The sequence below is a fragment of the Dermacentor andersoni genome, chromosome 7, assembly GCF_023375885.2.
Source record: "Dermacentor andersoni chromosome 7, qqDerAnde1_hic_scaffold, whole genome shotgun sequence".
NCBI lineage: Eukaryota > Metazoa > Arthropoda > Arachnida > Ixodida > Ixodidae > Dermacentor > Dermacentor andersoni.
Window position 1 is genome coordinate 60,136,509 of NC_092820.1, and position 23,025 is coordinate 60,159,533.

At 48.1% G+C, this 23,025-nt stretch overlaps 2 protein-coding genes and 1 pseudogene across 3 annotated transcripts; 2 read left to right on the top strand and 1 right to left on the bottom strand.

Annotated features, from left to right (window-relative positions):
* The window catches only part of LOC126534861 (uncharacterized), a 117,205-nt pseudogene that overhangs the window by 34,349 nt on the left and 59,831 nt on the right, over positions 1–23,025 (top strand).
* LOC129385775 (uncharacterized) lies at positions 8,164–15,977 on the bottom strand. Of its 2 annotated transcripts, XR_011895671.1 has the most exons (3): positions 14,603–15,977; positions 10,519–13,744; positions 8,164–10,321 (listed from the first exon to the last, which is right to left on the bottom strand). XR_011895671.1 is itself a non-coding variant. In XM_072289201.1 (2 exons), the coding sequence occupies exons 1-2, from the start codon at positions 14,687–14,689 to the stop codon at positions 12,698–12,700; spliced, it is 1,134 nt and encodes a 377-aa protein (XP_072145302.1). In that variant the 5' UTR covers positions 14,690–15,977; the 3' UTR covers positions 10,340–12,697. The 2 variants fall into 2 exon arrangements, 1 of the variants encoding a protein (XP_072145302.1); XM_072289201.1 differs by lacking the exon at positions 8,164–10,321 and having other exon boundaries at positions 10,340–13,744.
* Positions 13,738–14,581, top strand: LOC140219413 (phospholipid phosphatase 3-like; the record flags this gene model as incomplete). Its single annotated transcript, XM_072289202.1, has 1 exon — positions 13,738–14,581. A coding segment is annotated over exon 1 (801 nt), but the record flags the coding sequence as incomplete, so codon positions are not given.

Genomic DNA, 23,025 nt, shown 5'->3' on the forward strand with positions numbered 1-23,025 from the left:
GCGTTACGTGATGAATGCGAGTTTGGCGTCTGCCCTAAATTTGGTGTCTTTGGAATTTTTCATCAGGCCCTGGGACGTCGCGTTGGAGCAAATGTTGGATACAATCGTGGATATTTTGCACGTGGAAAGTCTCTCGAACACGCTTCGCCTGTTCGCGATGTGCACTGCAAAGAGTTCCTCAAACGTCATTCAAGAAATTGACACGACTCCATTCGATAAGACCATCGACAACACGTGCGGCTACGGCTGGTTAGATCGCGTGTATCTGCAAAGGTTCGAGAGCAGACTGAGCACTGCACTGACTACTACCAAGGTGGGGGAAAAGTTGACCGAGTTGAAATTGTTATACGTCCTCCACGAAAAGTGGCAGCGCGCGCCGCTCGAGCTGGGATACTGGGTTGCCCGTCACGAGTATCTCAACTCGGTATCGATGTGGACACATTGCAAGCGTCAGACGGAAGACTTTTGCGACGCGATTATGCGCAAAGGTGGGCCGAAAGCCACACTGACTGAATTTTCCACGTGCAGATTCGACGCTCGCTCCATTCGGGCAGTGGGTACTGCGGTGCTGCGCAACAGGACCGAGTTTCGCAGGGCAATCACTGCGATCGTTCGTGAGAGCGACTCTGAAGACACAGCCTTACAAGGTTGGGACTGGCTGTCGTTTCTGGTGTACAGAAATCATCCCGCACTGCTCAACTAACTGCAACTTCACTTTGCCGGTTCCACACTGACAGCTTCTGAACTGACAGACAAGGTGACTGCCATGATGAATAAACACTGCCACAGATTCCAAGACTTTTCAGATGCTATACTGAAACTGAGTGATGCGGCAGCGACGCAAGCGTTCTTTCCCCGGCGGCGACAGCGACATACCTGCGAAGCGCCACTACCGAGAAGAAAGTGAAGAAGTGGCTTTGGTTAACCGCGTGTGCATGCAAAGTACCCTTTGGAACATAATCGTTGCGGATGCAGACATGTCAGACACTCTGATTAAGGGCGTAGCAGCGGCTGCGGGCGCTCATGTGGTAAAGAAATCAACGACGGAAAATCCTGTTAATGCTTATCTCGCATCGACCAATTCTCTGTCGTCGGGTCTAAACACTTGCCCATGTCACGGAACCGAAACTGCCAAGCTGCTTGAAATGGTGGAACGCGAGGAAACGAAAGCGCATAAGTCTCTAAAGTCTGCATTGATGCACGTGATGACTGTGGTTGAACACTCATTGCTGCTGGATCCGATAGAACAACTGTCTCCGAGTGCAAATACAATCGTTCAACTGTCTGTCGCCGCATCCTCGGCAATAATTTCCAAAGACTTGATTACCTTCGGTGACTTTGTAACCCAATCATGTTGTTTCTCTAGGCTGCCACGCGTGCAGTCTCTGCACTTTAATAACAGTGGTGGCGGAGCATCATCGACAACAACGTCTGAGGAAAAATTTTATTGCAAGAACATGTGTTACTGCTTCAAGTGCGTTTACTTGCCTTACTTTCCAACAAAATTTGGAGTGTAAATCTTTTTTTTTACCTCGATGTAACATAGTGTGTACAGGCTGTACAGGCTTGATGTAACATAATACATATTTACAGCAATTACATGCATTCTTCATGTGGCGTTATACATATTTTTTTTGAATAAATACATGCCTTCGATGTAACATGGTGTGCAGGCTCAATGTAACATAATAAAGAAACACATATTTACAGCAAATACATACACTCTTCATGTGGTGTTATACATATATATTTGAATAAATACATTCCTTCGATGTAACATGGTGTGGAGGCTTAACGTAACACAGTAAAAGAAAAAAAAATACATATCACAGCAAATACATGCACTTTTTTTTCCTTCATGTTATACATATATATTTGAATAAATACGTGCCTTCGATATAACATAGTGTGCAGGCTTAACGTAACACAATAAAGAAAAAAAAATACATATTTACAACAATTATATGCACTCTTCCTTATACGTGCCTTCGATATATAACATAGTGTGCAGGCTTAACGTAACACAATAAAGAAAAAAAAATACATATTTACAACAATTATATGCACTCTTCCTTATACGTGCCTTCGATATATAACATAGTGTGCAGGCTTAACGTAACACAATAAAGAAAAAAAAAATACATATTTACAACAATTATATGCACTCTTCCTTATACGTGCCTTCGATATATAACATAGTGTGCAGGCTTAACGTAACACAATAAAGAAAAAAAAATACATATTTACAACAATTATATGCACTCTTCCTTCATGTTATACATATTTAAATAAATACATGCCTTCAGTGGCGAAAGGCGTGTGTGAACACGACAGTGTGCATCGAGCGAAAGCGGCTACTGCAGCAGCTGTCGGCGCATGCAAGTCATCATCATCGTCCCATCGCACTCTTGATATTATATAATCCTTACAACTGGGCGGCGCGACCACTCCATACGCGAAACAACGCGCATCTCTCCGGTCGCATCTGCGCGTCATGCAGATGCGATGTAGATCACGACAGTTCTCCTGGAAGGACTGGAAGAAAGTCCTTCGTGAGGCGCGAGAACAATATCGTGGCAGCAAGGTGATTAAGTTGTTAAAATGTTTGAAGTTGCCAAGGAACTTGATTATTGTAGAGTCTACAGCTCCGACTGTTTCGCCCAGATATACATTCTTTACGTTACAGAACGCTCCACTAGTTAGATATGCCAATAATTCCCTATCCGACAATGGTATGGCTTGTATGAAGAGAGTTTCCACATGCGTGTAGGTTCCCTCATCATCGGTCGGGGGCTGTTTCATAAACGCGACAACACCACAGCGAGTGCACTTCGTCGGTGCGTACACATGGAACCTGTCATTAGGGCTACTGGCAATGATAACTGTAGTAACTGGCGTTAGAACACTACCGGAGACCTTTCTACAATGACATGAAGCAAGAACAGTCGTTGCGTACATAACATACGGCGTTCCCGGCGCCTGAGCAGCCGCTGCGTTATGTGTGAGCGTAAGGGGAGTGGGAGGCGCGTTAGAAAATCGATGCTCTATAACAACACACTCCGATGCTACCTGACACACAGCTTTCATAATCTCCGGACGCATTGGATGCTTGCACTCACTGAGATAGACTCTGGAAAATGAATTACTGCCAGTCTTGCTAGCAGTAAGACGGGCGAAGTCGGTTGGCGACACAGTCCTAAGCCCAAATTGGGGCAGTACATGGTTGCACGTCGACGACACCGTGGCTAAAAAGTTAGCGACGCGCTTCACAAACGGTGTCGAGAGCGTGAGTTGACGCGGCCCGTTCGAAAATAGTCAGGTTGTCGGCACTGTCCAGTCGCCAGCATTTTGCGTGGATTTGGAGGCTCTCAGCTGGAGCGAAACTGAAGCATTCATCCAACGCGGTTACAAAGGCGGTGGACATTTCATCCACATGTATTGCCAAGTTTGTTACGTCGGGGCAGCAACGTTGCTGCTGGTCTTTGGCTGATGTGACAAACGCTGTACTTGAGCGAAACTTCAGAATGACAGTAGCACTCGGTCGTTCCCTGTTCCACACACTGAGTACACGCACCATCGTAGCGGTCAATTCCACGATGACAATTTCTATAACAGCTAGGTCCACATGTGTACCCCTCAAACGACCGGATTCTACCGTTGCTAAAAATGCGTCCTCGTCGCCGCCATCTACCGGTCTTTGCTTGCGTGGGTCCATTCGTTCTATTACTTCATTTGTCAGCACGGCAGTTGGTCCAATTCTTTGAAGAGCCCACCAACCGCAACTCCATGCTTGCAATATGGGCATGGCACCCGGTAGAAAAGGCTCGCTTTCGTCCTCATAGGCTGCCAAAGTCGGGATTTGAACTCTCATTCCCCTTTCTTCTCCTCCTCTTTCTGATTCCAACTGGTGCACAACGTCTTCAATGGCATTCTGTATGACCTGCCACGAATCTGACCGATTGGCTGCACAGATACGTTCCGTGATGGATTTCACCCAGTCTAGTTCAAAATGAAGTAAAAGAAAGCCTATCGTTTGTTGCACGATATGCGGCGGACTTGCGTACCTAGTGTATGGTAGAAGCCTGGGAGGTGGCGGTGTCGTTGCGCTGTCGCCGCCACTGCCTTCGACCCTGGGAGGTGGCGGTGTCGTTGCGCTGTCGCCGCCACTGCCTTCGACCCTGGGAGGTGGCGGTGTCGTTGCGCTGTCGCCGCCACTGCCTTCGACCCTGGGAGGTGGCGGTGTCGTTGCGCTGTCGCCGCCACTGCCTCCGACATTGCCGTCGTCGTCATTATCCGCGAGTGCCACGGACGATGTAGCCGAGTCTGTGTCCATCGCAGCGAATGCTTAAAAAAAAAATTGTAGGGTGTGTATATATAAGATACGGATCGATTCTAGTCACGTGTTCAAGAACCGGCGTGACTGTGTACTTTTCGATGTGAAGCACGTTCACACATGAAGATCGTCGTAGCGTGGCGCCACATACGAATAAGCGTAAAAAAAATAAAGAATAATTTACACTGCGCAGTGCCAAGAATTATCAGCGCATACGAATAAACATTAAAAAAAAAGAATAATCTACACCGCGCAGTGCCAAGAATTATCAGCGCATACGAATAAACATTAAAAAAAAAGAATAATCTACACCACCCAGTGCCAAGAATTATCAGCGCATACGAATAAACATTAAAAAAAAATAATCTACACCGCGCAGTGCCAAGAATTATCAGCGCATACGAATAAACATTAAAAAAAACCACGCAGTGCCAAGAATTATCAGTAAGTGTGTGTGTGTGTGTGTGTAAAGTAGACGATGATACGAACGAACATTTGAAAAACAAATAAAAAAAAAGTATGTATGCCTAGACATGTCTCTGCTTGTCCACACTGTCATTTTTTTTTTGAACACTATTCCAATACAGCGGCGTTATACACTGTTGCATATGGAGGATACGCGAATAATAAGCGTCTGAACGACATCCATTGCCGTTACACAACGAACGTCTATATATATATGACAATCACACTCCGATTGCAATAATAATAATTCTTTATTTACACGATTATACTGCAATTTGTGGTTGCTCTATAGGTTGGTGTTACGCTGCAAAAAAGCATAACGCCCAATCTCTCCAACAAATCGTCCATGTTGTCAACGCCTATTCTGTCTCTGATTTTGCACCACCGGGCTGTTTTGTCCTCATTGGGATCGTCGTTCAACACGGCTTGTATCACGGCAGCACCGTTGATCACGTTGCGAGCTAGAACTTGGGCCAGACCGTCCACGCGTCGCGCGTCCATATTCTTCTCGTAGTGGTGTTCCACAAAAGCATGAAGTCCCATAGTGCATGCTCGTTCACCTACCGTGATGGGTCTTTCATTCGTTAGGATCTTTAGATACGCTAGTGTCTCGAAAGTCACTGGTGTCACCGATTGAATCGGGGCCTTCAAATCGATGCCGCCCGATAACACACACGCGGCGGTGTCTGTCACGATGCGAAGGACGTCTCTTCGCGTCCACTCGTTGGTGGGGCGTCTGTGCATGGAAGCGGCCCAGCCCATGCGGTCGTTGACCAGATCTCTGTACGACGAGTAACACCGTCGTGTGGGAACATCAGTCATATATGTAACGGTAATAGCCTCAAACACGTGCATGCTGTGATGCGTGGACATATACGCGTATACCACCGCTCTGGCCCCGTCGTATTGTTTGCAGCCGCCTATTCTCTCTGTGGTGAACACTTTGCCGATCGCGACCATCTCGCTCGGTGTGAATCTGCCTCCCAGTAGACTTCTAGTGGACGTCCACCACGCCGGCGTTGTAGTCGACGTCGTCGTTGTTGGTGCTGTAGCAGCGGTACTGGTGGTAGTGCTTGACGGAGGACGCGTATCCACACTGTATCGTATCCGACGATCGAATAGCATGCGGCCCGGGTCATTCATGTCTAGAATTACGGTGGCATGCGATTGGTCAGGAGGACAAGTCATGGGCAGACAGATGGAACGTTCAAATGAAGCCTTGAAGTCGTCGTTACATTCCATACCTTTTCCTTCCCAGAACACGAAATCTATTCTCTGTCTCTTGTAGGAACTGTTTCCTTTGTTGTTGTTGTTGTTGTTGGTTCGCTGGTGTATGACGGATGCGTGTACTACGACCAGCGTGAAAAAGTCTAGAAATGTGTGCCCAACATCCACCACCAGTTCTCGATGAAGGCAACACATGCAGTTCGAGCTGCATCGGAGCAAGTCTCTGTGTGTGTTGGGGATGATTTACGTGACGAACGTGTGCAAGTACGGTGCGGACGTCTTGTAGAAGTAATACACGTTTCCACTGTTGGCGTAGTCCACCAGCACTATGGGACTGCACGATGCTACGTGGTTGAACCACACGATACGAGCCCGTCTCGAATATGTCGTGACAATGTTCTTGTCCAACCGTTTGCGGTAGATGCTGTGAGGCGACACGCTGTTCAGCACCATGTTCACGTACTCGATGTCACAGTTGGGAATGGTGTAGGGAACGTGCACGCACTTGAGGCGTTTCACCATGCCAGCGAAAGCATCATACCCGTAGCGTAGCAAGTGTGCAACCACCTTGAATTCTCTCTTGGTCATGGAAACTGAATCCAACGATGCGAGGTGGGGCCTTATCCTATCGAACAGATGCGTACGCAGCGCACTCACCAGTCGTTTGCGGTCGCAATGAAAGGATCGAGTGCATATGCACACAGTCACGTACGACTCTGCTGTGGCAGTCGTTGTTGTTGCTGATGAAGAATCTCTATTACAGTCTAGAGTTCTCTTGTCTGCGGTAGCAATGACGCACGAGTGCTGGTCCAACATCGCTACCACCGTAGCCGCGACGGAATGTGTCGATACCTCGGTCCCGTTTGTCGCCAGTAGTCGTAGTTCTGGTGGCAGTCTCTCACGTTCATCGCCATCGAGGAGAACGTACGACAGAATTACAGCTTCTAGGGCGCTGCATATCCTGCCCCACATGCTGCTTTCTTGCTGCTGCTGCTGTTCTCCTTCCGATTGCCGTTGTTGTTGCCACGGTTCATATTTTCCACCCTCGTCATCGATGTCTTCATCCTCTTCTATTTCTTCTTCTTCTTCGTCGTCTTCGTCCGATAAAAGAATGTCTAGAATGTCTCTTCTCTTTCGTTTCCTACCACCACCATCACCGCCACACTCATTTGTATGCTGCTGCGACTGCGAGAGCTGTTGCTGCTGCTGCTGCTGCTGCTGTTGACAATGTTGATGATGCTGAGTGGGAAACACAAACCATTCGTTGACGAGTACGTCCTGTAGCAGTTTCGAATCAACCAACCTATCCGTGATCAAGACTCTGTCTTTGCCATTCACAATCACTTCGTACACCACTTTACTCGTGCTGTCGAAATTGATGTCGGTACTGGCTCCAGTGGCAGGCGGAGGAACGTATTGGTAGTTGTTGCGATGCCCGTAAGCGCTGTTGGCGTAAGTGTAATCTACGTACACGCCGACAATTTTCTCGTCCACACCGCCCCACCACCATTTGGGAGTCATCATGCGAAGCATTCTCTTAAGTTGCAATTGCGTGTGTACGTTGTAACGTACTGATCGTCTTTAACGTGAACTGAGCAGAACTCGTTGCTATACTCTCCGGTAACCACGATAGCGTCGCTGCCGCTGCTGCCGATAATGCTGCCACACGTCCGAAAGACGTGGTCGATGACGCGTTCCAAGTGAGCATGAGAGTACACGTACCAATTTTTCGCCTCTATTGGCAGCAGATCGTCGTTGCCACCGCCGCATATGTAAGGGTGGCGAGTCGAGCGTTCGGGACGCACAATGATGGCGTTGATCACTTCGGCTATGCGGTTCCCCATGTACTTGTTCAGCACGCGGTAATGAAAGGAGATGGCAGAGTCGTTGTTCACTTTGGACTTGGTTGTTGTCGCGATGTCGGTTGTGGACGACGTGGCTGCGGATGCTGCGCAAGAAGAAGTTACAAAGTGTACGTGGTCCGAAATGTTCTTGCGAGATAGTCGAGGATACGCGATGCAGAGCCTGTCAACGATGTCTTTCGGGCATGTGATGCAGTCCAAAATCTTACTCCTCCATGCAGTGAGCAGGTACACGACAGTCGACAATAGATATCTGCCAACTCCCTTTACAGTTCCTTTGGAACCGGCCACGCCGCAGTCGTCCGTGCTGAAGTACTCGGGGCACGACATCGCAGTCTGATCCAACCACGGGTCGTCCATGATCACGACTGTACGCTGGCTCCGCCTGTCTCTCGACGACACCCCCCATCTTTCAAGTAATCCGATAATGTAATCTAGATACATCTTATCTTCCTCCTCCAAAAAAAACCGGTCTCCGCGCGCATCATCATACATATATACAGTGCCACCGCAATCGATCAAATACATGACGGGGACGCTGCCGCCTTGCAATCACTACAGTTACGACGACAACGAGCCGCTCGCCCGCACAAAATATTTCACGGCTAAACTTTCGTGTGGCACCGTCCTGAACGGTGTGTACACGGATTGTGAGCGCTGCCACCGTTCCGACGTACGCAGAGCGATAGTGGACCTCATAGGGGACTCGTTTCGACAAAATTTTACGGGTGATCCGCAACACGCACACACAGAGCATTGCACGTTGGACGTACAAAGTCTCAAAATATCTTCCATTCCGCCATTAAATAAGACTAGTTACTGCGCGTGTCAGGAGTGCGTTAGTGAACGTTTGAGGCGTGGAAAAGTAACGGTGTGTGCGTGTCCCGTGTGCCCCGAAGGCACGCTAGGGTGTATAGCCAAACGGTATGCACAGAAAGCGTGCTGCGCCTCGCGACGTCCTCTCGCAAAAAAGCAGCAGAGGGAGAGACGACGCAGGAGAGTCGCGAGTGATGGAAACTGATCTAGTCGCGCACCTTCAGCAGTACACCACGCACAACGACGCGGTGCGGAACGAGGCTAATGCGCGTCCTTATGAGCGTAAGAACGAGCACGTCACCAAAGCATTACTCGCGTCCCCGTACTATTCCAGGCTGAGACATAAAGAGAGCACCTGGGATATGGTTCGGATTGCAACTCGCAAGCACGTCGGTGGTCGCTTGATCAAGTCATCTTTACAGTACGATCCCGCTACATACAAGTTACTCGTACGCGACGCCAATCCATACGTCTATTACATTGCACCTGAATCTTGACCGCGCCTGTGACTGCATCTGTGACAAACGTCTATTACATTGCACCTGAATCTTGATTGCGCATGTGACTGCGTCTGTGACAAAAAAATAAAGATCCTACTACATCCCCCCCCTATTTGCACCACCCCGAGTCCAAGTCTTTGGAATAAAGATCCTGCTGCTACATTACACGAAGAGGGAATAAAGATTGCACCCGAGACTTTTGTTGAAAAAAAAAAACGGACGACCGAGTTGAGCACACATGCACACGTAGTGGTGGAATATATAATTTTTTTTATTCACAATTCTCATGTAGCCGTTGTGATGGAATTTACAATATATATATATACATACAATTCGTATATATGTAGCTGCTATGATGGAATGAACAACTTTAATTTTTTTTTTACATCTTCCAACGGCGTTGTTGTACTTTCATCATTTGAGCTATCCTCCAATGTAGAATCGCTTCGCAAAAAAAATGCTGAAACTCTTCCAGACTCATCTTTTTTTTTCAAGTCTAATGCCTTGGAATGTATAATTTTTTTTTATTAACAATTCTCATGTAGCCGTTGTGATGGAATTTATAACATATATATATACAATTCGTATATATATATAGCCGCTATGATGGAATGAACAACTTTAATTTTTTTTTACGCGATGCTGCGGCTATAGCAGTGATCTTCTAACGGCATTGTTGTACTTTCATCATTTGAGCTATCCTCCAATGTAGAATCGCTTCGCAAAAAATTCTGAAACTCTTCCAGACTCATCTTTTTCAAGTCTAATGCCTTCTTTTTCGATTTTCGTCGAGTTTGTGTATCATACTCGATACCATACTTGGAGCTGGGCTTTCGCCTACGTTTAGACTTTCGCATGGCACCGTATTCACTACAATTGGAATTTGGCTGTCGTCTCCTGTGCCGGTTAGACGGTCGCACCGTTACGTTCTTTGTTTCCAGGATCTGGTCCTGTGCATTCACTTCGCATACTGCAAAGTCCTCGTTTGTAAATTCACGCAAGACTATAGCCGTTAAGTCTTGTATGTTCATGTTCACTATTTCGAAAATAGTGTCGTCGTTTACAAAATCGTCCAGGTGGAGATCTTCGGTAGTAACCGACAGGTAATCCTCATCCTCCTACAAGAAGAAAAAAAAGAAGAAAGGACGGAGAATGTAGTGTATACTGAATTTTTTTATTTTTTTTACACAATATATACACACGTCTAGTTATCCTCTTCGTCACTAATTACAATGACATCTTGTATATCTATACTAGTCATTAACATAGCACAATCATGTTCAACATTAACATCATGAAGAATAGTGTCAATTACCGTAAATTGGACACGTTGCTGCTCGTTCCGCAGTTCCTGGCTCCGAAGGCGCTGCAGGTGCTCTTGAGGCTCTTCTATTATCACACCACCGCTACCGTAGCTGAGTGTATACTGAATTTTTTTTATTTATTGACTATATACACACATGCCTAGTTATCCTCTTCGTCACTAATTACAATGACATCTTGTATATCTATACTATTCATTAACATAGCACAATCATGTTCAACATTAACATCATGAAAAATAGTGTCGATTACAGTAAATTGGACACGTTGCTGCTCGTTCCGCAGTTCCTGGCTCCGAAGGCGCTGCAGGTGCTCTTGAGGCTCTTCTATTATCACACCACCGCTACCGCAGCTGATGCTGCTACCGCTGCTCATGGCGTCGCTCATGATTTCTACTTCATGCTTTACTGCGCCAATGTTGCTGCTGCTGTTTCGTTTTTCTTCCTCCGTTACCACTTGAAACCTTACACATTGCATTTGATCCTCTTGTTGTTCTCCATTGTCACTTAACTCATCCGTTTCACTATCATCTGTAATTTCACCGGCAATGTCACTGTCATCGTTGTGACGCACCCGCTTGACACTTTCTTCAAATGGAACCAAGAGCTTACTACGTTTCTGGTGTTTCTCCTCAGTCACAACACTCAGGAATAAATGCACGCTGTTGGGGAATGTCGCTCACACCATAGAAACATCGTCGCTGGTGCACCTCTCCATTCGCATCTTAATGTCTTCCCATTTCAAGACTGTCTGTCTAGTCTTGATCCAGTCGTTTCTATTGTTTTGCAGAAAGTCTCTGTCCATGGGCCAAAATTGTCTGGCATTCCGTCATGAGTGACCGAAGATCAGGTACATCAGGTCTCCAAACAGAAACTTCGGGTCGTTAGACATGACCATCTTTATGCTCAAATCGACTATGGGCATCATCAGACCTGCGTCCCGATTTTCACCCAAATGCATGCTCAGTAGGCGGTTCAGCGAGTTAGACTTGATGCGGGGACTGGTTCGCACAAACGATCTCACGGCTAGAGGATCGGTCAGGAACGAGTCGTCGTGAGATGCCATGTCTCTGGAAGTGATGGGAATGTACTTGAACAAGCTCATAGTCTCTTTGATCACGAGATGAGTAGGCCTGTTGTTCAGCAACATGCAAGCATTGTTCTCCATCAACTTGCGACCCAAAGTCTCAATCCAGTCGTCGTTCATGTCTCCTACCTTGCACGTTAAAGAGTCGATAGTGACTTTACTGAACGCTCTTGCAAGTGCACACTCCGGAAACTCGCGCATGCCACACTTTACGTTAGTATTGAAGTGCTTACATGCAACGGTCAAACTGTCCAGTCGAGTACGGCACAGTTCCCCGATGCGATTCAAAATATAAGAGCCGTTCGGACACTCTTCTTGAGACGTGCACTTTACTGAAATGGAAATTGCAGCACCAATGTATCGTTCCAGATTACCGACGCTGTCGTCGTTGCTGTTCAGGATGCGATGGGCGTTCACCAAGCTCAGTTCCACGTCGATACATCCCAGTATCACGAGAGTAGCCTCTTCTTGCCCTATTGCTTGTTCAAGTGTAGGCAGTCCCTTCAAATCATTCGTGTAGACGAACACTCGAGTCTTGACTTATTTTTTGCAAGTGATGGGGTACGTTCCAACCTCAGACACAAGATACTCCACTTGGTCTTTCACTCGCTCATCCTTTTCCAAAGCGATGATTTCAATTGAGAAGATTCGCCTCATGTCCGCGTCGGCACTGTTTCTAGACAGGGAGTACTGCATCGCACCACGACGCCAGCGCTGACGCTTGGTGTAGTCACAGCTCAGTGGCAGACAAGGGCTAACGTCGGCGTACAAATTCCCTAACTTTGCAGCTAGTATGCTTGCCAGTTCTGCCTCGCTAGTGTCGTCTGTGATGTTCAGATCTAGCCGGTCGGACTGCGTGACGCGCTTGGTGTTCTTAATTATATAGTTTATGGCATGTAGCACTGATTTCATGCACCGGCGATGAATGCGATTCAGAACGGCTACAAACTGAGCCACACACGAAACGTACAGCTCCTTTGCGCGACCGAGCTTGTCATAGTGAATCAGTCCTTGGAGCATTTCTGCACTCAAGTCCTTCAGCAACATTAACGTCTCGTCGGCAGGCGAGCGCTCGTGGCGAATGCTCACTTGGTTCGCTGCGAACTCGCATCACCAAACTGTTTCTCAAATTTGCAGTTGAACATGCACAACGGCATATCCACCATTTCGAAGTAATCTATTGTAAGGTTATGGCACATGTTAATTATTGCACTCATTGTAGCTGCCCAATTAGCAATCACTAAAGACTTTAGCCGACGAAACTGCAGTTGCTCGCTCGCTTCAAAATTGAGCGTAGTCACGTCCCGTACTTCTAGACACTTGACACTGGTGCATTGGCAAGCTGCATTGAGCACAATCATAATATGATTCACATCGCCTTCATCAGGCCTTGCTGATAGCCACTGAGCTCTCTTCTGAGACGCCACTACCATGCCTTTGCGCACACTCTCGGCAACGTGAGCGCTGTTTGTCTTGCGAATTAGTCGGCACTTCTTCATGGAGCATCTCACACCCCGTAGCATTTCGTGAATCGTGGGGTCATTTATGAAGTTATGATTGTAAATCAAGCGTTTGGCCACGTCTTGCAAGTCCTCAATGGGGGAACACTCGCATGGAATGTCACTAATGTCGTCGTCGCATTCATCCTCCGGGTTGGTGATCGGAACCTCCATCTCTGCCTTGCAAAACGCATCGTCTATGTCGTAAAGCTCATGCACTGATTCAACTGGCATGTTGGTGCGCAGTCTAACCGCGTCGTAGAACTCGTCACACTGCTCCGCGGTGCTCCTGTCATTTACTTCTTGGATGAGATTACTGCCTGAACTGCTCGTCGAATCGAACAGTGCCTGCTTTACGATGTCACTGTACAAGCGATGTCCAAAATACGTGCCGACAATAAAGTCCCGCACACTTGCCCCGAACCGCTTCTCTCCATTGCCATCGTAGGTGTAACATGGGTTGTTCCCGATGAATACTATCTTCTTAGGCTTCAAAATTTTCGTGAGACGCTCAAAGGACATCGATGGTGTAGTGCCGTCGGAGCTCCTCAGTTGCAACACGTTACCCTCGGAGGTCATTTTCAATTCATATGCGTATATAAACATACGCATTTCTTGCATGATGTAGCATATCTGTAACGAAAAAAAAAAGACAGAGAGGAAAAAAAAATGACTCAATACGAGATCGTTATAGGAATGCATGCAGTACCCACATTAATAATCGCCATTCTCGTGCTAGCGATATATTATTCGCCACTGAGACCCGTACACACACGCATCTCTTGCGATGATCGCTCACTTTCTCTCGATTACAAAGACAGTACAATTACCGGCGCGATGCTATACGCTACGTGCCTTCTACTGCCGATCCTTACATTGGGCTGCATAGAATGGAAATCGCACAGTGCTTCTTCGAGTGATTCTTCGAGTGAGGAGCGTGGCGATGGGAAACTCGCGTTATTGTGCTTCAAGAAATCCGTACCCTCCATAGTTCGCAAATTACACGCCTATCTGTTGTGTTTCATAGTCGGAGCATTAGTCACTATATTTGTGACAGACGCGATCAAGTACAGCGTAGGTAGACCCAGACCACACTTTCTCTCATTATGCGCACCCGACGCGTGTCAACGCGGTAATGAAACGGTATACACGCAGTCTCTGCACTGTACGACCGAGCTTTCAAGACACTTGCTGCGCAATTTGAAACTGTCGTTTCCGTCAGGACACTCCTCCCTTTCTGCTTACGCCGCTGCGTTCATGATTCTATACTTGCAAGAACGAAGACATGCGACGTTACATTCGTTAACGGTGGTAATATTTGCGCTACAAAGCACGATTGCAGTCGCGGCAATGTGCATAGGAGCTAGTCGCGTATTTGATCACAAGCATCACGTTGAAGACGTCGCGTGCGGACTAGCATTAGGAGCAATTATAGGCTATTTTACTTGGACATTTGTCCTGCCAGATATGAAAAAAAGATGTCAAACTTACCCCAGAAGTTTTGGGTATGGTGTCACACTTGCCGTCTGCCTCGCCAGCACGGGTGCCTGTGATGACCGCAAAGGACAGAGCTGCCATCTTCTATTCCTCCTATCGGGGAATCGCCGGAGTCGAATAACTGTCGCCAGTCTCCTCTGAAGTTATGACGATGCGGAATACACGACACTCATATATATGGAGCCGCCGCTAGACGGTGCAGTGTTAGTCTCCAGATATTCTAGAAGAAAAAAAAATAATGAAAAACAGTGAGATAAGAAACACATATGCCCCACGCCGCATTCATATTACAGGAGTCGAGATAAGAACACACACCACTCATCGTGTTACTCCGGATATTGTGGAAGGATAGAAAGAGTTACCCCCCCCCCCCCCCGAGATAAGAACACTCTACGGTACTGTGCAATCATCAGAGACAATAGCACTCGAGAGATAAAAAAAAATGCAGGTGCAGCGTTAGTCTGATATTCTAAGAAAAAAAAATAATGAAAATAATCAGTCGAGATAAGAAACGCATACGCCATGCCGCGTTCAATATTACAGGAGTCAAGATAAGAACACACACCACTCATCGTGTCAGAATACTCCGGATGTTGTGAAAGGAAAGAAAGAGTCACGCCCCCCCCCCACTGTTCATGATATGAACACTCTACGGTACTATGCAACCGTCAGAAAAATAAGAATAGCACTCGAGATAAAAAAAAATGCCCGCCTCACGACAGCAACCGCAGCAGCAGCGCCAGCAACTTCGACTCGCGATTCGAGCATGGCTATTCAATCTACGACACCAATTAATTAATCCAAACGGCGGGCCTCCGCTTTTACCTGCACAGTTGAAAAGCGCGTATAAACACGTTTCAGCAAATTCAAACGGATGGAACATCGTAAACATACAGAGCCATAAAACGCTTGATCAAGAAGCATTAGAATTGGGACTGGGTTACTGGTTTCCACGCCTGATACAAGCTCCCGAACCTCCACAAGTGCCACCACAACTGCCGCAACAATATTCACATTCTATATTCGCTAAAGGAGGCAGTTCAAAGTGGGATCCATTACTACCGCTATGTATAGCTGCAATTTGCGTCACAGAAACACGCATACCGTTTCGCGTGCTCAACGAGGTGTTTGTGGCCAAGCGTCCCGTCGTGAAAGTGGCAGCTTCGATCACAGACTCGTTGCTTTCGCAGCTAGTGCTCAGTCCGCGGTGGCTAGACAACTGCGACGCGTTAAAGATGGCTTATGGAGACAAAGTATTCGTTGCTGGAAAGCTGTTGCTGGATCTATACAAGGCAAATGTGCACGCAGATATGGAGAACATATCGCAAAATGCAATCGTACCACCTATACTCGCTTTTCTAGTCTCTAAATGCGGATGTGTCTCCCGCGAAGTGCGTGACGCGTTCGTGAATAAGTTGAAAAAGCGCTGGTGTGGCAAACTACGACTCGAACGTCGAATCGAAATTAATACAGAAAGTAAAGGCTTTCCTACGAGAGAACGCGATCACTTATCTCGGTTCCCGCGATGGGAACGCGTCAGCGAACGCGGTCGATGCGGCACTCAAAGACAGTGGTGTACATACGCTAAAAGCCGACGCTGTCTGTACGCAAGAAAAGATAAATGCCGTAAAGGCGACTGCGACATTCACTTTCGGTCTCGTGGACGCTATTCTCACCGATTTGGACGTAGGTGAAACGTGGAATCGCGTAATGTATTCTCCGGCGAAATTCGCAATTCCTAGCGCGAACGCTCTATTTCAATCGCTACACGATGAAGACAGAGCGTTACTCTGTTTGCACAATTTTAATGGTGAAATGACTTACATAAATGACAACGTCAATGATTATACAAGCACCGTGCGTTTCGAAAACGCAGAAAATGCTTCCATCACCTTCACCTATGCACCCGAAGTGTCTGCTTTCAGCTTGCACGATGCGAGAGATTACGCACGACGATACTCACGCTGGGTGGGCAATCCTACTATTGTTGCTGCCGCTGTGATTGCCTAATAAAAAAAATGTCTAACTCCAGCACCACGATGGGTGCCGCTGGCGGACAGCAGCACCACCGTCTCGCGAAGAATATGGAACCGCACGTCGCTATGTACACTATCGTTTATAAAGATCCAAACGGCACCCCAGACAACGAACACGACGACTGGTACAGTTGCATTACCGATAGAGTTCCCGCTCGGGAATTCGTGAACGTTATTAAGAATTCAGCTGCCATGGTAGACGCTGGTTCTATAAACAGGATACGAGCACGCAAGGCTCAGAAAGCTGCGGCTGCGATTGCTGCTGCCGCCGCTTCAATGGCGGGCACCAGCAACGCACACACTTGGGGATCGTTTCTACGCAATTTCTTTACTGTCTTGACAAATTTCGGCCACACCACCACGGCAACGATGCTGCAGCAGCAACAGAACCAACAGCAACTGGCTGACGAGCGCCAGTATTACTCTGGCTGCCTACCCAACGGAGTAATGAGTAGTAGTAGTAATAGCAGTAGTAGTAGTAGTAGTAGTAGTAGTAGTAGTAGTAGTAGTAGTAGTAGTAGTAGTAGTAGTAGTAGTAGTAGTAGTAGTAGTAGTGGTGGTGGTGGTGGTGGTGTTGGGACAAGTGGATTGTCCGCCAACCTTCCTTGTGTATCACATTACGACCCAACGAAAGACGTGCACGTGTATATATTGTGCGCCATTGATACATGCATTACGTTTCGCGTGATCAAAGATGGGAATGGAAACGAGAACGCTAGAGCGTTGGCCAACATAGTCACCCTCATTAGAGCATGTTACGAATCGCAAGTGGGATATCGCATGACGACGTTCACCCGTAGCACAACAAAGTACGACTCAGACACAGACGACGCTTCTACTGACGAAGAATAAATGTATATTTTATTATTCATTGCAGTGTCTGTGTCTTCTATGGAAGAAAAGTCTAGCGCTGTCGCTGCTCTTCGTTGCACGACGCCTCCGGAAGAACGCTATAGCGTTCGCCAACATAGTTACCCTCATTAGAGCCTTTTTTTTTACGAATCACCAGTGCACTCAGAGGGGGGGACATCGCATGACGACGTTCACCCGTATAGACGACGCCTATACTGACGAAGAATAAATATATATTTTTATTATTCATTGCAGTGTCTGTGTCTTCTGTGGAAGAAGAGTCTGTAGCGCTGTCGCTGCTCTTCTGTTCATCTTCTTTCTGGTCACGACGGTCGTCGTTCACGACGCCTTGTCTTCTGTGGAAGAAGAGTCTGTAGCGCTGTCGCTGCTCTTCTGTTCATCTTCTTTCTGGTCACGACGGTCGTCGTTCACGACGCCTCCACCGGAGAAGCATAATTACCGCTTGTATCTTCTATGGAAGAAGAGTCTGTAGAATCATCGTCGTTAAATTGCAGTCTGCGCCTGACGCGCTTCAGCAGGGACTCTGGCACGCTTTTGGGTTTGCGATTTACTCGCATCTTCATCACAATGTCCGGTCGAACATTCGCGGTGGGAGTACATTCGGCGAACGTCAAGCGACGCCTAACTCGGCGCAGCCGCTCGGGATGTACGGCTCGCGGATACGCTCGCGGATAATGTAAGGCGTCGGGGGGTGTGGGCATTGCTCCCGAGAGCGGGGTGCAACAAGTGTGCTCTTCCATGGCAGTTTCTTTTTCGAGTCGCACACACACGCACGCTCTCGTCTTATATATATAGCAAGATCAAGACCATATAGCACGATGAATGTTATTTATTATCAGCAGTCTTATCAGCAGAGTCGTCGGTTGCATCATCGGTAGTATTGGTGATGTATTGTTCTGCAGCATACGGCGTCGATGCGACCACCTCGTCCGACTCGAGGCAAGATTGAGTCTGATCTTCTTCTTCTTTAAGATCTTCCTCTCGTTGTGTACTTGCGTCTTGCTGCATCTGTTCTTTTTCTTTAAGATCTTCCTCTCGTTGTGTACTTGCGTCTTGGTGCATCTGTTCTTCTTTTTCTTTAAGATCTTCCTCTCGTTGTGTACTTGCGTCTTGGTGCATCTGTTCTTCTTTTTCTTTAAGATCTTCCTCTCGTTGTGTACTTGCGTCTTGGTGCATCTGTTCTTCTTTTTCTTTAAGATCTTCCTCTCGTTGTGTACTTGCGTCTTGGTGCATCTGTTCTTCTTTTTCTTTAAGATCTTCCTCTCGTTGTGTACTTGCGTCTTGGTGCATCTGTTCTTCTTTTTCTTCTTCTTCTTGAACTTCCTCACGCTCAGTAGAAACACCTGGAGCCTGCATATCGGTTTGCTCGTCCTGACTTTGCTTCTCCTGAATTGGCTGTTGCTCTGGAACCCGTTGCTCCTGCTGCACCTGTTGGAGCTGTTGGAGCTGTTCGTCTTTAGCATTCGGGGACGCTTCTTCGGTATCTATCTTTGCCTTCTTAGGCTCTTCATCCGGTTGCACAGGAGTAGGGGACGCCCTCTTCATTGTGGTAGCGTGAGAGTCGGAAGACATTTTGCGTTTCTTGTAATTCGTTCGTCTGCTGCTGCTTCTGCTTCTGCTGCGGCGATGGTGATGACGATGCCTGTCGGACCTGCTCCGACTTCTGTATGATCGACGATGGTGATATCTGTCACCGCTACTACTTCTGCTGCTGCGGTAACGACGCCGGTGACTTATTTCGGTGCTACTGCTTCTGCTCCGTTGACGACGCCGGTGTTTTCGTTGGGTGCTACTGCTTCTGCTCTTACTCCTGCTGTTTCTGTGACGGTAACGTTTTCTTTCGTTGTCGTGCCTACGGCGTCCTCGATCCTCGTCGCTGCTGCTGATGCTATTACTGCTACTTCTGAAGTTGCTACTACTGGGATCGCGTTCTTTCCGTCGTCTTTTGTCCTCGTCACGTACGTCTTGCTTGCTTGCTTTGCTTGCTCTCCCTCCGGTTTCGTTTTCTTTACAACAGCTATGTATCAAATCGTCTATATCCACCACAATCTCGTCGTTCTCAGCAACGACTGCGACGGAGTCTGTTGTCATATTTGATACGTCTTTCTTCTTCTCAACTTGTTCGGGAGTTCGTAATTTCTCCTCATCTTCGGGAAGCTGATCGACTCGTTCAAGAATGGTGACTGGGTTCTCAACTTGCTGAGAAACGACGGGATGTTCGACTCGTTCAGTGGCAGCAGTTGATTTCTCGGGATCATCGGCAGCAGCAACGACTGACGACTTTTCAGCTTGCTCGGGAACATCGGCACCAGAGACGACGGACGACTTTTCAACTTGCTCGGGAACATCGACAGCAGCAACGACGGACGACTTTTCAGCTTGCTCGGGAACATCGACAGCAGCAACGACGGACGACTTTTCAACCGACAGATTCTCCTTGCTTACAGTCATAGCAGCAGCAGCAGACTTTGATTTCTCTGTCGTTAGCTTCTCTTCGCTAGCAGCAGCAGACTTTGACTTCTCTGCCGGTAACTTCTCTTTGCCTACGGTCATAGCAGCAGCAGCAGACTTTGATTTCTCTGTCGTTAGCTTCTCTTCGTTAGCAGCAGCAGACTTTGACTTCTCCGCCGGTAACTTCTCTTTGCTTACAGTCGTAGCAGCAGACTTTGACTTCTCTGTCGTTAGCTTCTCTTCGCTAGCAGCAGCAATAGACTTTGACTTCTCTGCCGGTAGCTTCTCTTTGCTTACAGTCATAGCAGCAGCAGCAGCAGACTTTGACTTCTTTGCCGGTAGCTTCTCTTCGCTAGCAACAGCAGCAGCAGCAGACTTTGACTTCTCTGCCGGTAGCTTCTCTTTGCTTACAGTCATAGCAGCAGCAGCAGCAGACTTTGACTTCTCTGCCGGTAGCTTCTCTTTGCTTACAGTCGTAGCAGTAGACTTTGATTTCTTTGCCGGTAGCTTCTCTTCGCTAGCAACAGCAGCAGCAGCAGACTTTGACTTCTCTGCCGGTAGCTTCTCTTTGCTTACAGTCGTAGCAGCAGACTTTGACTTCTCTGCCGGTAGCTTCTCTTTGCTTACAGTCGTAGCAGTAGACTTTGATTTCTTTGCCGGTAGCTTCTCCTTGTTTACCACCAATTCAGTCAATCGTCGCCCTTCGTCGTCGTCGGTCGTTTGAGTGAGGGCACCGATAGTTGCCGAAACGGCGTTGTGGTGTGCTCGAGCGTTCAGTATGGCACTAGTAGACATGTGGCCGGTGAAGTAACGGTGGCTCGTAAAATATTCATTCCCAAATTTGTTACTGAGATCGTAGACAGTGCCTCCTTTGACGAGATGTTCCCAAAGTATGTTTCGGATAGAAAATCCATACTGAGCGAGTCGCTGGCAATCATGTCCCCGCAGCGACGACGAATCGTGTTCACGATCGCGCGAGGACAAATGTAATCCGTGTACTTCTTTTCGTCCACATCTCCGATGCCGTCAGTGACGAGCGGATTCTGAACGGCCTCTCGAGAGATGTAGTAGTCAGTGCTATACACTCGGTGAGACTTTGTGCGGTCTTCGAATAGTGCGTGCGTCGTCGCTTGCGGGGTCTTGGCCATCTTATGCGGAGGACTGAGTCTCACGAACGATACGCACCGTCTTCCGGGCGTTTGCTGCTTAACACTAATCTGGGGCAGCACGACGAGTGGTGGGCGGTCGCTTAAAGAGCTCGAACAAAACAAAATGTGTAGAGTGTTGAACTCCATTTCGCAGCCAATGTTAGAGTCCAGCTCCACCCTGTCAGTCTTCTCCTCCATGAATGTGTGCAGAAACACGTTGTTGGCATAGACGTTCTTGTACTTTCTATTCACCTCTCCCTGCCCAGCGTGTAGTCGAAGCACAACGTGCAGTGCCCAGTATAGTCTCTCTAGCAGCATTAGTGCACACTTGTCGTCACCACTGCACCAAAACACCAGCATGCACGTGCGCTGCTTACTGGGCATGGTAGCACCTTTCAGCCGACCGCCGCCATTGCTACAGCTCTCCTTCTGATCTTCCCTGCCCATCCTGTAGTCCTTCACTACCACCATGGGATCTTTCATCGTGTTCTCGAGTTGTGTCTGTTGATGGGCGTACATGGCGCGAAAGCTCATGTAGTAAGCTATTATGAAGATCCAAAAGTGCGTCACGCCGTGCGTGATGGCGCGCCAGGAGTACAGAGGCAGCTCGGCGTCCAACATGGTGGTAAACATGTCTGGGTTGATTTCCGTCACCGAGTCGAGTTCGCGCTGGTGCGGAAACAGGGCCTGGAACTGTTCATACATCCAGGTTTCCGACTCGTCTGGCTGTTCATACACAACCGACTCGCTGCCCCCGACCGGCGACGGGAGTGTGTAAGCGTCCGAATTGCCACCCAGCAGCATTGAGCCAAAGTTGGCAATGTCCTGCAACTCCACTTGAGCATTGAGAATGCGGTTACACAAGTAAGAGATGTATGTATTCACACGTTTCAACAGCGGCGCGAACTGCTTGTTCACCGCCTTCCAATGCTTGCGGCGGATGATAGGATCGGTCATGTGTTGTTTAGACAGCAGAGTTTCCTTGCAAGCATCGTAGCTGTCTGCGCCGTGCACTGCAATTGCGGCAAAAGTGCAGCCCACCTGCTTTGTCGTCATGTTTGCGATGACCTTCTCCGTCGCTGTGGAGGGAGCAACCACTGCCGACTGCTGCCGGTCAATCATCTCGCTCGCCCGCTCTATGCTGGCGTTTACGGACGGAGTCATCCAATCCCAGAACATATGCATATAGCACCTGTTGTCTGCAGCAAACACACACATCTTGCGATAGAGTGCCTTAAAAGTGCTCACATACCCGTCATCGGGTAGCATCTGCAACAACGGGTTCAACCAGTGTTTGTCACTGGAGAATAGTCCATTAAACATGGCATGAACCGCAGCATAAGTGAACTCGAGCCTGCCATTGAGCTGATACACGTAGTGGACTTCGCCCACGCTGGGGTTTGCGCAGTGGGCCAAACGAGAGCGTTCTATTCGCCGACATGAGCCGCTCTTGCGTCCCACCGGCGTGAAGCACACCACGTTGCCGGAGTCTGGATCGAAACAATGCGCGAGCACCGCCCGGTCCAGAGTCACGTACGTGGGATCGTTGACGCGTCTCTGTTCGGCTCGGTCGGCGAGCATTTGCACTCGGTCCTCACGTTCGCGCTTGTTGCGGGCGGCCAGGTCACGAGCCACTTGCTGCCGTCGCTGCTTCTTACTCGAGATCCACTTTAGGCGCCGACGCTCTTTCTTGTTCAAGTGACTACCCCAGTAGTCGTCTTCTTCCTCGTCAGAGGCACTGCTGTTGCTGAAATCCCTAAAGTCGTCGTTCTTCCCATTCTTGTTGGCATTCAGTTTGCGACGCTCCCGCTCCTTGACACGCAACTCTGTCTTTCTCTCCACTCTGTCGTCTAGTACAACGTTCGTTCCAAACAGGCGAGCAAAGTACATGTTGAGGATTTGCAGCACC